The sequence below is a fragment of the Neopsephotus bourkii genome, unplaced genomic scaffold (assembly GCF_033783945.1).
Source record: "Neopsephotus bourkii isolate Nb327-2 ecotype Australia unplaced genomic scaffold, CSIRO-AGI_Nbou_v1 NB_1767, whole genome shotgun sequence".
Classification (NCBI taxonomy): Eukaryota; Metazoa; Chordata; class Aves; order Psittaciformes; family Psittacidae; genus Neopsephotus; species Neopsephotus bourkii.
The window spans coordinates 3386433-3398724 of record NW_026902241.1 but is presented as its reverse complement, the minus strand read 5'-3'; the positions used below and the strand labels follow the sequence as shown (position 1 = coordinate 3398724).

Genomic DNA, 12292 nt, shown 5'->3' with positions numbered 1-12292 from the left:
GAGTGCTTGGGATGTGCATTCACTAAGATGACTGGTAGTCATTTTTGAGCAACATTCCTGATCTCACATTCTCTGCAAATTAAGCCTGCTTAAAAAATAATTTCTGTGACTAGACCTAAATAGAGCCAAAAAAAGATAGGCCGAGGAAGGGAGAGTTACAAACTTAAATCACTTTCCTTTTCCTGTGCGCTCCTGGGCTTGTAGCTGTGCTTTTGAAGAAGGTGCCAGGGGAATGAAGTGTTTAAAACCAAGTTAAAAGGAGCTTTAATTTTAGTAGTCCTTCATAAAAACCTCTCTATGAGGACTGAGAGGGTTTCTGTTTACTGTCACCTTCTGCTGCAATGTGTGTGCTTGTTTTCTGTGCCTTCTTCCTTTGATCCCAGGATCTTGGATCCCTACTGCTAAGGGCAACGTGCAGCAGTGCATGAAGACAACTGACACTGCATTTCCAATTGTCTGCACTCCATGGGGTAGTGCCAGCTGGACTGGTTCAGAGGGAGTATGTGGAATTCAGTCATGATGTGACACGCTTTTTGTAAGGTTTTATAATCCCACATTTTCATATCTTCTAGTGATTCAACACTGGATGGCAATAGGTAAAAGGCAGTAATAAATTGCTGCCCTTGCTGTTGATAGTTAAATAGAAGGAGTGTCAGCCCCAGATGTAGCTGTGGTGGGTGCTACCTCAATATGGCCACTCAAGTATAGGGCTCGCCTGAGTGCCAGCCATGTAGGAGTCAATTGTATGGTAGGGAACGGCTGCTTAAGGGCTTCCTGTGGGATTGTCTGAAAGCTGGTTCATGCTGAAGATCTTGGAAGGCATTAAATTATCTTTCAGAGGTTCCTTCATTACTCAGAGGAAACAGTGATGGTTTGCTTGAGGTAGATGCTCATTTTCAAAACATCTGAGGACAGATAAGGTGGATTTTACCGTGGGTACCATCACGGGACCCATGTCACATGCTATTAACATTGAAAGCCTAGAAGGCTTAGAGTTTAAAAGCGGTGCTTCAGATATTGAAACAAGGATAACTCCCTATATGAAATTCTAATGAGATCAGAAGTGCCAAGTGGATGGGGAACATTATAAGAACTGTATTCTGGGGAGTCAGCCTCTAAGGTTATCCTATAATCATAATACTTTTCTCTCAGTCTCAAAGCACTTCCCCATGGGTAAATGTCATCATCCCTCCTCAGGTAATAATGCGATAAAGATCTCACAGTGGGACAGCACACAACTGGGAATAAACTCCTCTTGCAGGTTCTAGCCAGCTTCCTAAGTTGCGTGTCTGTGTAGGTGTTGTACCATAAATAACTGAGTGAGAAGACACTGTCTTACAAAAACATATTCTGAGCAACTCTGCTCTGAGAGAACCCATTTACCTCACCAAAAGGAAATCAACCTTGTTATCTTGCTTCAGCTGGAAGGGACCTGTGGTTTTTGAACCTTTCCAGAATTGAAGTGTCCTGTTTGAGGATTTGTCTGTCAGTTGAAGGGTGTAGGTGATGAACCTGATCATACATGTGAAACTGGTGCAGGGCAGGTTGTATAAAATATTTGCGCAATAGGAAACAAGGGGCAAGGTGTTGGAAATAATTGATGATATCTACTTAATATCATACAGATTATTCAAAACTGAAATTTTACAAGCCTGTGCTTATTAGTGGCAAGCCTGCATGTCAATGCTGGTTCCATCCCTGTAGCTTGAAGAGCCTACTTCTCAGGGGAATGCCTCTTCCAGGAAGGCAGAGTTTATAAAATTGCTCTGCACAAAATGGCCACATCAAGTATATCTGATACATCTGTACTTGCTACTGAGATGTTGAATTTATTGGTTTTCAGGGAAGGGCATCATGTTGGCCCTCGGGTGTTGGTTTGGGTTCAGTGTTTAGTTTGTGGCTTTAGTCTGAATATGCTGTGTGGGCATGCTACGAGACAGGAAAGCTTGTCCCTTTGCTGCTTTTGCGGCCCTCTCATGCTGCATGAAAGTTACAGGGTAAACCTTTTACAAAACTTCTTTTGTTATGAGAAGACTCCAGTTTGCCAAACTGGAGTGCAGATGTGCATTAGTTTCTTATATTAACAAAGAGATCAGGGGGCAAAAGGAAAGATTTATGCCAAAATAGCCATCCAGGTTTTCAGGAGCTGAGAGATCTGTTGTTATGAGTACTCTTCCAAAACCTGAGTAAGAGCTTACCCAAGAAAACTTGTATGTCTGCATACTGAAAATACATTTTCTCATGGTAAGGTGAAGAGAGTTGTTTCTGGTCTGATGTTCTGAGCGGGTTGCTTCAGAAAGTAAAAGCAGTCTCAAACTAAAACCCATGCTGGGACAGGGAGGAGAGGGCAAGTGGCAGGCTGGATACGTGGTTGCTCTTGGTAGCTCCCCCGCCCATTGTGGCTGCCTGCAGACCCTGCAGCTTAACACTACCAAGGTCTAAAGTTCTAAAATAACACACCTGGATAGTTGTTTAGTTTTGCCAGATTTGAGAGATTCCAGACAGAAAGAGCCTTTGAGGGAGTCTGGAAGAAACTGTGTTTGTTTTAACCTGCTTTGATTTTTCCTTTTCTGTGGTGCCCAACTGAAGAGAGAGCCTGACAGCCTCCACTGTACACCACACTGAAAATAGATTAGCCTTGGTGTTTTGTGGTAGGAAAAAACCCTGTTTGTGTGGACAAGAAGTGTATGTTCAGTCTTGCCTTGAGTCTTGCTAACTAACCCTTCTGCCCAGTCTGTTCAAAGCCAGTGTGAAATTAGTTGCTGCCCTCAGTCCAACAAGTTGCGCAACAAGTATCTGCCTAGTGGGTGATACACTCTTAACACAGAAGAGCAGCTGTAGTGCCTGGAAGGAGGCAAAAGGGGTTAAACAAGCCTGGAGGCAAGAGTTGCTTGTCACTCCAAGTCATTGTTCCCCCAAATGGCATTTGGAGCAATACTACCTTCCTCTACTGCTGACAACACTGTTCCTGTTAATTTAGATGAAGCTACAAAATACTGCAGATGTGAACCTGCTCTATGCATTATAAATGCACTACCAAAGATGGTTTTCATTCAGTTGATTCTGACAAAGAGAGACAAATCTTCCCTGTAGGAGAGGCCTCTAAGATTTATGTGAATAACAGCAAGGGTACTGATGTGGCCTCAAAAGCTATTCGTAAACAACAGAAAACAAAGTCATGTTTGTTCAAGCTTTGCCTCACAATCGCTGTGAGTTGGTGGGGTTTTTTTGACCATACTGGAGTTGCTTCTGTAAACTGAAACAGTTGGTCAGGCTTCTGAATCACATAATATTTAGCAAATAACACAAAGCATGGAATGAGACGTTTGTAGCTTTATTCTCTTAATAATAAATTTCATTTCCCTCTGCCCTTTTAAAGATTCCTATCATTTAAACTGCAGTCTTGCTGTCAGTTGTGGTGCTGGTGTAACTTCGCAGATTCTCAGTGGGCCTTCACTGAAGTGGCAACAGCATCTTTAACACTGATAGTATTCATTTTAAACAAAAATCTCCTCAGGACTGCAGGTGTTCCTGTATAGACACACTGACTTCTAATTTGCTTGAAGAATTATCAGTGTAACAAATACACGGTAAATGTGTTCTTAGGAGTTAGAATGGCTTCTTTAGGGCCATACCATGTTGATCCTGGGATGTATTGTATATACAATCCCTATTATTTCCAAGAGATGGCAACACCCCAAGGATGTTTACTCAGGCAGGGGACTGAGAGGGTTTTCTCATAATTGTAAATAGAGCATTTAAAACAATGTAATCCAGCTTTTAGCCTGTTCCCATTTTTGACCATTCAAGTCTACATGACAGACTGATGAGCTTTGCATGTTTGCCAGGAAATCCAGGTTAAACCCAGTCCCCTGAACTTATGCTTCTGCATCCTGACTCTCATCCTGTTTTTAGAACTGGGGATGTTGCAGAGGGGAAGTTGTGTGTTTTCCCCCTTGGGAAATAGATCTCTTTGCTGTCACAATTTGCTCCAGCAGTCTCTGGGCAATTTTCTCTGATGTATCAGAACTGCCTGGAAAGAGGTGGAAGTGGGTGAGCCCCAAGAGCACTGCATACAGATAGGATGGCATACAGTCACCCCTGTATACTCATTTTTCTTTGCAGCTGCTAGAGAAAGGAAGGACAGAACAAGCCTCATGAGGAAACAGGACTATGGCAATGTCTGGTGTTTCGCAGGCATTCCCACCACCTTCGTGTGGAAGTGGGTATTACGAACTGACACCTCCTGTGTGAATTACCTGCTGTTTCTTGCTCTGTTCCGCTCAAACATGCTCCTGACCAAGTAAACGGTCATATTTCATATTAAGCACCACAATTCATCCGGCTGTACTCCTCAGCCTGCGGCACAGCACAGTTTAAGTGTTCTCAACCCTGTGATCCTTAGGACCTAAATCCCAGACTCTGCCAGAGCAGGGAGCTGAGCAGAAACAGACTTGTCAAGCGGAAGTTGCTGAAGAGCACGCACGTGTGGGGTGCTGGCAGCACATGGCAGCATTGCTCAGGGGCTTTGCATTCCCCTGGCATGGGGAAGCTGCTGTGCCTCTGGCAGCTGTGTCCTCAGCTCCCTGATTCAGCTGCTCCCACAAGTGACTGTCTCTGTCATCCTCTCTGTGCGTGCAGGACATACATCTTAAACTGAGCCCCTCACATGCTGAGTTTGTGCAGTTTGGCAGATCTCTGATGACTTGTTGGGAATATCAGAGGAGGAGTTATAGCCTGCTTGGGCATTACAGCTTTCTCTGAGGTTGTTAGCAGGCAGCCAGTGAGGCCAGAATACAAGTGGCTGCTATCTGCACACTGTTGTCTCTGCAGGAGGGACTGTTGACTGAATCTGTTTTTAAGGATTTTCTGCAATGGATGTGCTGTAGTATAGTCAGTCACTGTCCTGTGGTATAAACTTGAACTCCAAATCACCCTAAGGCTATAAGAGTCCCTGCAGTTCAATGTTCCCATCTTCCACAGTGATTTTCAGTGGAAGCAGCAGTCTCTTTAAAAACAGGTTTCGTTCTGCCAAAGGTTTTATGCAAGCCTCAATTCTGCCCCCTTTGGCACACGGATCTACTGGTGTTTGCCGTAATTTTAACACCAGATTTGCTAATCCTGTTTCCCTGCAGCATCCAAACTGCAGGTCCAGGTTTGAATGCAGGAGGTTATTAAATCATCCCTCTAGGCCATGGATGGGGTGCTTAAATTCTATCATGTTTGATTCTGGCAACTTCTCAAGGTGTCCAAATTAACTTTGGCAGGTATTTGTAAGCTCATCTGCAAAGCAATAGGAGCGTGGGGCTGACAGAGGACATGAAACAGAGAGGGGGCAGAAAATGAGAACAAGAAAGCAGAAAACAAACAGATCCCCCAAACTAAGGATGCTAAAGTCCACACTTAAATACTAATTGAATAAATTAGTTTCCTTTGAGTAGTTGAAAATGGAAGGGAATATTGGAAGAAAAATAACATCTTGCTCTTGAGATGTCTGTGTGCAAGATACTTTTTTTTACCCCGTGCTTGCAGGAATCAAAAAGAATCAGTGAATGTGTACAGCCGTGTTTTCACTTGTTTGAGGCCCGATTTAGTCAAAGCCAAATTATTCATGCTGCCTTTAAACAGCCTTCTCTGGAGAAGTAGGGCAGGAAACTCCCACAATAACCCACACAATGGGAGTGAGAGGACAGCCAAACGCTGCCCGGGACACGTGAGAAGGGAAACCAGTGTGCCTTTGAGCAGCTGGAAGAAGATTCCAAGCCTGGTAATTTTGTACAGGGAAGCATGAAGGCCGCCTTTCATGAGAAAGTCCAACTTGTCGCAGCTAGTCGACACAGCATGTAGTGAGCAATGCATGCAGAGCAGGGGTGTGTTGCGTGCAGTGTGTTGGGCCCTGCTCTTTGCTGTTGAAGAGTTTTCAGCTGGCAATTTATCTACCCCCTGGCTGGGATCAACCAGTCAGTTACTAAATACGTGGTGTAGCCCCATCTGCCTGCTGCCTGTCACCCGACCAAGCCTGTGAGACTGACATGGTGACTTCCATTCTGGTGGTGGTAGAATATACGTGTATACACACATGGCCCACAAGTAAATCAGTGTTTGTTTCCACTGAGAAAGTTTTGACCTGGTTAAAGAGCCATTGCTATGGAAACCTAATGAGAAGATAATTGAACGAAACATCTTTACTTTCCATCCCTTTCTCACACTGGTGCCAGCAAGGTCAGAGCCTTGCAGGCCTGCTTTCTCTTCAGGTTCATGCAAATTTGATAAAAATACCAAAGGCCTATTTTCTTCTCTGTGCCAGCTCCAGTTAGATAAATTATCTTGTATTCAGTCAGGAGCAGTTACAAGTCTGTCAGTTTTTCATACTAATTATGCGACTGGGCCATTTCTAATGCACATGGATAACCAAATGGCTTTGCAGCAGAGCCAGCATGGACTTTTGCATCAGTTTATTCACCACTATGAATGTGCATAATATTTGTAGATTGAAAATTCCATCCCAAGCATTTTCCTCAATGGGCTATAAATAGTGATTGGGAAGGAATAAGAGGGCCACTATCGGTTTGTTGAAGATCATAATAGTTGTGGTTTCATTATCAGATGGTGCTATGCACCTGTGGATTTTATGGTCCATAAATGAGATGTGCCCATGTGTTAAATCACATCTGCATTTAAAATACTTAGTGTTGAAACAAAAACCCATCAGAAATCCTGTCATTTTCAGTTCCCATGTTTGTTCTGTTTGGAGAATAATGAGCTTTCAAAAATCAACAGGCACATTCATGAAAGCAGCACATGGTGTCATTTGTTTCCTTTCCCAGTTCAGGGGTGTACCAGCACATTCACATTTCGAGGCACATATGACTGTGCCCCTTGTAAACTGAACTGCTCTGTATGTGAGATAAGCCCCAGTGTTTTCTGTCTGAGATCAGAATCAGTCCAGAGTTAACAGGGAAAGCTGTAGCCTAATAGTTCAATGCAGCCTAGTTAAAACACATCTTAATAATCAAATACACTCAGTTGGCTTGTGATGCAAATGTGTGCACTGGTTCTTCTTTGCACTTTGTATTTTAGAACCCATCTTCAGGATTGAAGGGTTAATATATAAATGGAAGGGATCGCTTAAGCATATCTCAAGGTCATCCCCACTGTAGCACTTTTATAGAAAGATAGAATCAAAGACTGTTTTGGATGCCTGGCTTTGCCATTGTTCGTACAAACCCACAGGCTGCAAAAGAAAAGACAGAAGTGCCCTCCAGAGGCAGTTGTCATGTCCAGGTCTTTCTTGTCAAAGACTTCTGGTCTGGTGTCTATCTTTCAATAACCCTCTTAAAAGCAGTTAGTTTGTAAAGCTGTCCTCCCTTTCTCTACCTTCTGTTGGAAGTTTGTCCAAATACTTAGAAAATATTAAATCCTTTTTTTTTTTTCTTTATCCAGCTTACGTCTACTTGTTCCTGTTCCTGATTTAGTAATAGGCAGTAATTTTGCAGCTTTCAATTTTGACAGACTGAACAGGCACAACTTTTCTAGCTTTCTCTTGTAAGATAAGCTGTCTGGTTCCCTGACTATTCTAACAGTTTTTCTCTTTACTGCTTCAGGTTTGAGTTCATCTTTCTTGAGCCTGAGTAATGACAGTTGTACAGCTATTCCCATATGTATTCATGCTTTGTACTGCCATTGAAATTTCCCATCCTTGTGCCTTTTAGGATTAACATGTTGGTTTTTATCTCAGTCATCCTTTTTCACTTGGTGTATCCCCAGATACTCCGTCATTTGTAAACTCCACTGTTTGAAAGACTGACTTTTGTGTGAGTCCTGTTCATGTATTTGCACGTTGTAGTGTTGAGTATACACTCATTTTTGTCAAACCTGTCTTTCTAAGCAGCTGGTTTCCTGGTCTCCACTCTGGCTGTTGCTACTAAATTTTGTGTTACTGATCACTGAGTGGTCTGATGTAATTTACTAAACCCCACTGAAACCCATAATCTCTCTAAGGCAGTAATATTTGCTTACTCCCAAAAGTAGCTCCATTTTTAGACTTATCTATTACACTTCTTCCCCACCCCACCCCCCATTTGTTTATATCAAAAGTTTGTCTCCAAGAAGCCCAAAGTGTCAGCCTAGAGATGGGTTAGAATTTGTGAGATTAATGGATTAAAGTTTTGGCCCATTCTGCAGCACACTTCCAGAGATTATGGTTTGGTAAGAAAGTACTCCTTCTCTCTGGCCATAAATCTTCCTTCTTGTCTGAACATATACCCATATGTTTCTTCCACTATATGCTGTGACAGAGTACATTTCATGTGAAAGCTTGCTAATGAAGTTGTACATCAGACTACAACAAAAATGAAGGCCTCCATGGTGGAATAATGGCATTTGGCTCCCTTTCAGACACGCAGTGCTGAAATTTCTGCCAAGTGTCACTGCATCATTAACTTTCAGTGGAAGTTATCAGTCTATGAATGGAAGAACACAAATCACTTTCAGTGCACGTTCACAGAGGAGCTGCAAATTTAACAGAGTAAGGGAGTGTAATTGGCAAATCAAACATACAGCAACTCTGAGGTACTCTGGAATTTTTCACCAGTCATCTAGGAAGTAAATGCTTGATTGATTTTACTGAGGATTTTTAAGCATGAGTTGTTTGGTGGAACTAAAAAGCAAGTGCCATATCAGGCTCTATGTAGTAAGTTTTGTTGGCATTTCCATCTCTTCAGACCAGCTGTTAGCATTTTCAAGGTCATACCAGGCATGGAAGATTTCCTTTTCAGGGAATGCATGAAATGATAATTGAAATTTGCATACTCTGATGAAACTCAGCATAGTTCTTAAATCAGTTATAAATGAGAAGGTGGTCTGCTTGCTGTGGATCCTTTTCTTCTCACCCGCTTTAGCTCAGGCATGTCAGAAGTTTGCTCCTACTGCTCTTCCCCTTCTTTGGAGGCCAGTGTGTGATAGTTGGTGGCCCCAGGCTAATTCCCAGTGAACAGATGTCCACATCACAAACATTGCCATTACACCTGCTACTTACTTGTATTGTTGTTGGCAACTGTGTGAAAGGAGAAAGGGATTAAAATGGGTTTAGAGGCTAAAGAATACAAGAGGCTGCTTCTTTGCTTTGAGTCTGATTTCACTACTGAGACAGAATTCTGATCATTAACACATAATTTTCTCAGGATGGTGATTTGGTGCATTTAATGGATACTGAATTCATTAAAGATAAAATAACTGATTGACTGAGATCTGTGATGAGGTGCAGAACATGTAGTGCATTCATTTTGTTGGCTCCAACAGATTTTGGCTTTCTTTTTATTTGGTTGTCTCCATATACAAGTCCACATAATTTTTATCTGATCTACCTTTATTTAGAAAAAATACTGACAATTTTACTGTTGAGTGTCTGGATGAAGTCCTGGCCTTGTTGAAAGTCTTCAGATTTTGGCTTTTCTGCAGTTTCTACCCAGAAAGCATGGGGTTTATGGTTTTCTCCTGCATTTGTCATTCAGGCTTCTTAAAAACTAAGCATTTGGTAATATACCACTTGTATCATTAACTTTTCGCCTTCAAGGGTAAGGAAAACACTCAATGTCTCCCTCCTCTTGTGCACTACAGATCTGAAATTTGGTTCCTTCAATTAGTTTGCAATTTATATTGGATTAAATTTCTAACCAGTCTAAGGTCGAAGGGGGTTACAATTCAGAGAGGCGCTGTGCCAAACCCTCCTTGCCTAGATGAATTAGTAAATCAAACTGAAACTTCATACTGTCTCACTTCCGCTTTAATGATGCCTTTGCAAACTGATGAGCATGTTTTTCATGCTTACAAAACGTTGGCCAGTAATTGCTTACATCTTCTGAGCTGAACTAAAATTTTCCTTCAAGTGCTTTACTGAATTGATCAAAAACTCTTCATTGCCCTCTTCTGGGGGTCTAAGAAAACGCAAGGGACCTGAGTATGGCATGTGTGTGTTATATGTGGTCTCATTCAAAGAACGGTTTAGCTTGAGGTCTTCTTGGTATGCTGGGGTATGCATGTTTCCACTCTGCATGGCTGCAGTACAACCACAGCACAATAGGGCATTGTCATGTTCCGGGGCCGGTCGCTTGGCAAAGGCGCTACAGTAATGCTTTGCACTTGGAACCTCCAGCAAAGCCATTGAAGCTGGCAGAAGTCGTTTCACAGGCTTGGCACAGCATGGTTAAATAGCGATTCCCATAGGAAGGCTTCAAAGAATAGCACAAGATTTGGTAACTTCTATTAGCTTCCTTTTATACAGACAGGGGAAAAAAAGGCAATGAAGCGGGGTGATGTTGTCTCATCAGATCCCACAATGAACTGTTGGCACTGAGGTGGAATCCATTATGGAAAACTGGTTCAATGAATATAAAGACCAAGAACAAAAGATTTACTTACTGTTTTAGTGGGTTGTTTGTAAAGTCCATGTTCTGTTAAAATAAGTCTCTTCTGTTAGCTTTTGAGGAAGGGAGTTACACAATTGTGGGAAAGCACACAGGAGGGACTGGGGAAAAAGCTGTGTCTCCAGTCATCTATGGTCCCACTTCATAGTGTCTGCACAAGCTTTCTGTACCTTGTCTTTAAACCTGTACTTCTCTGTTCCACACAGTGGCTTCTGAAAGGTTAATGAGTGCATATTTGTAAAGCATGCTTACATAAAAATCAAACAGGCTGACAACCATTGTACAGCTAAACAAATACAGCAACCCAGTGCTACAGTTTCTAAGGCAGCCATATTCCTGTTTTACAAGTGGAAAGGGGGAAAAGACGTGAAAAAGTGGGTTTTTTTTTGAGAGATCCCTAGACTGCTTTGCCTTAACCATAGGTTTCTGCTGGTATGTATTTTTCTACACTGATCACAAAAGGCATCTGTAAGAGGGGAACTCAGTTACTGTAGCCAGACCAGTGGGTTCAGTTTTTGTTTCCCACTTGCTGTGTTGAGAAGAAAGGGGAAGAGAAAACAGCTCATGATATGTTGTTTGGAAGCTATAATTTATTGTAATCAGACAGCTCCCATGAAATGCTAGAAGCCTGCATCAGTAAGTCCATTTCTCTTTTTTGTCCTAGGCTCTCCATTCATAAATCAAGTTCGGAAGAAGGCTCTGTAGGTCAGTATATTTCATTTTATTAGATACTCCTATGGAATACTTAAACAGGTTTTGAGTTTTGCTTGTGCTGGGATGCTGCAGAAGCCAGCAGCATTTGTGTGTGTGGGGAAGACGAGTTTCAGCAGCTTGAAGTTTGGTGCTGGGTGTCTCAGTGATCACTGAGACTGCCCAACCAGCATTGTCATGTGATAAATGTGCATCTTTTGACTTGTACTGAATTTCAAATATTGGCATGTTAGATCACTGCTAGCCTGTTCATTTTTGTATTCCGAAAATTGCCACCACCAGTGAATAACTGGTGGTTTTATTTTTGTTCATGTCACACCATAGTCTTTTCCTTTATTTCTGAATCATTTTGTATTCTTCAATATGTATTTGTTTTCCATTGTCTTTCACTTTTGGGGATTCTGTTTTTTAAACTTACTATAACTAGTTCATACTGCTATCCTAATGTTAGTTGAGCTGATACAATTCTGGACAAATTTTATTTTCCTCATTGGAGAGGAAAAGAAAAACTGGGAGGGGTTTTTTTGTTTCTTTTTAGTGTTTTCCTAGGGACATTTCCACACAGTCTGTACTTGAGCTGTGTTTCAGAGTCAGTAAATCCAGCACTAGGTCTTCCGGGGCAGGATCCAAAATACTATATTCACATGCTGAAACTCAGTGGCACAGTATAAACCATGTTCCTTTGAGTTTTGCAAAAGCAGAGGGGTGATGCAGCTGTTTATCAGTAGCATTTTTGCCAGATGAGGCACAGTATGTTCTCTTGCAGGTGGCATAAACTTTATAGCATGTGCCCTGGGTATTTCATGAAACAAAGTTATATGCCCTAAATTGAGCCAGATACTATTTCTTTTTTAGAACAAATGATATACTGCTGGATCATCAAGCCATATGCAGATCTGACATTAATGGACCTGGAGATCCAACCTTGCACAGTCCAGGCATACAAAGAGTCAGATATAGCTGATGGTTTACACGATTTCTCATGCCAAGTAGTAGAATGTGTGTGTTTGTGCATACGTGTGTGCCTCTGTGTGTGTGCATTTATATATATGTATATAGAATGAAAGTATTTCTTTTCTGTATAGATAAGCATACTGCACGCACATATTGGAAAAACAGTTGTCTGAGTTGTGGCTTAGGCTGCATAATTGTGGTTC

At 41.9% G+C, this 12292-nt stretch overlaps 1 protein-coding gene across 7 annotated transcripts in view; it reads left to right on the top strand.

Moving 5' to 3' along the window:
• Positions 1-12292, top strand: part of LOC133225774 (SAM and SH3 domain-containing protein 1-like) — a 546087-nt gene that overhangs the window by 483020 nt on the left and 50775 nt on the right. For all 7 annotated transcript variants that reach the window (XM_061378537.1, XM_061378535.1, XM_061378540.1 and 4 more), the window contains one exon: positions 11089-11129. In XM_061378537.1, coding sequence (XP_061234521.1) covers positions 11089-11129 — 41 coding nt within the window. The remainder of the gene's footprint in view (positions 1-11088; positions 11130-12292) is intronic.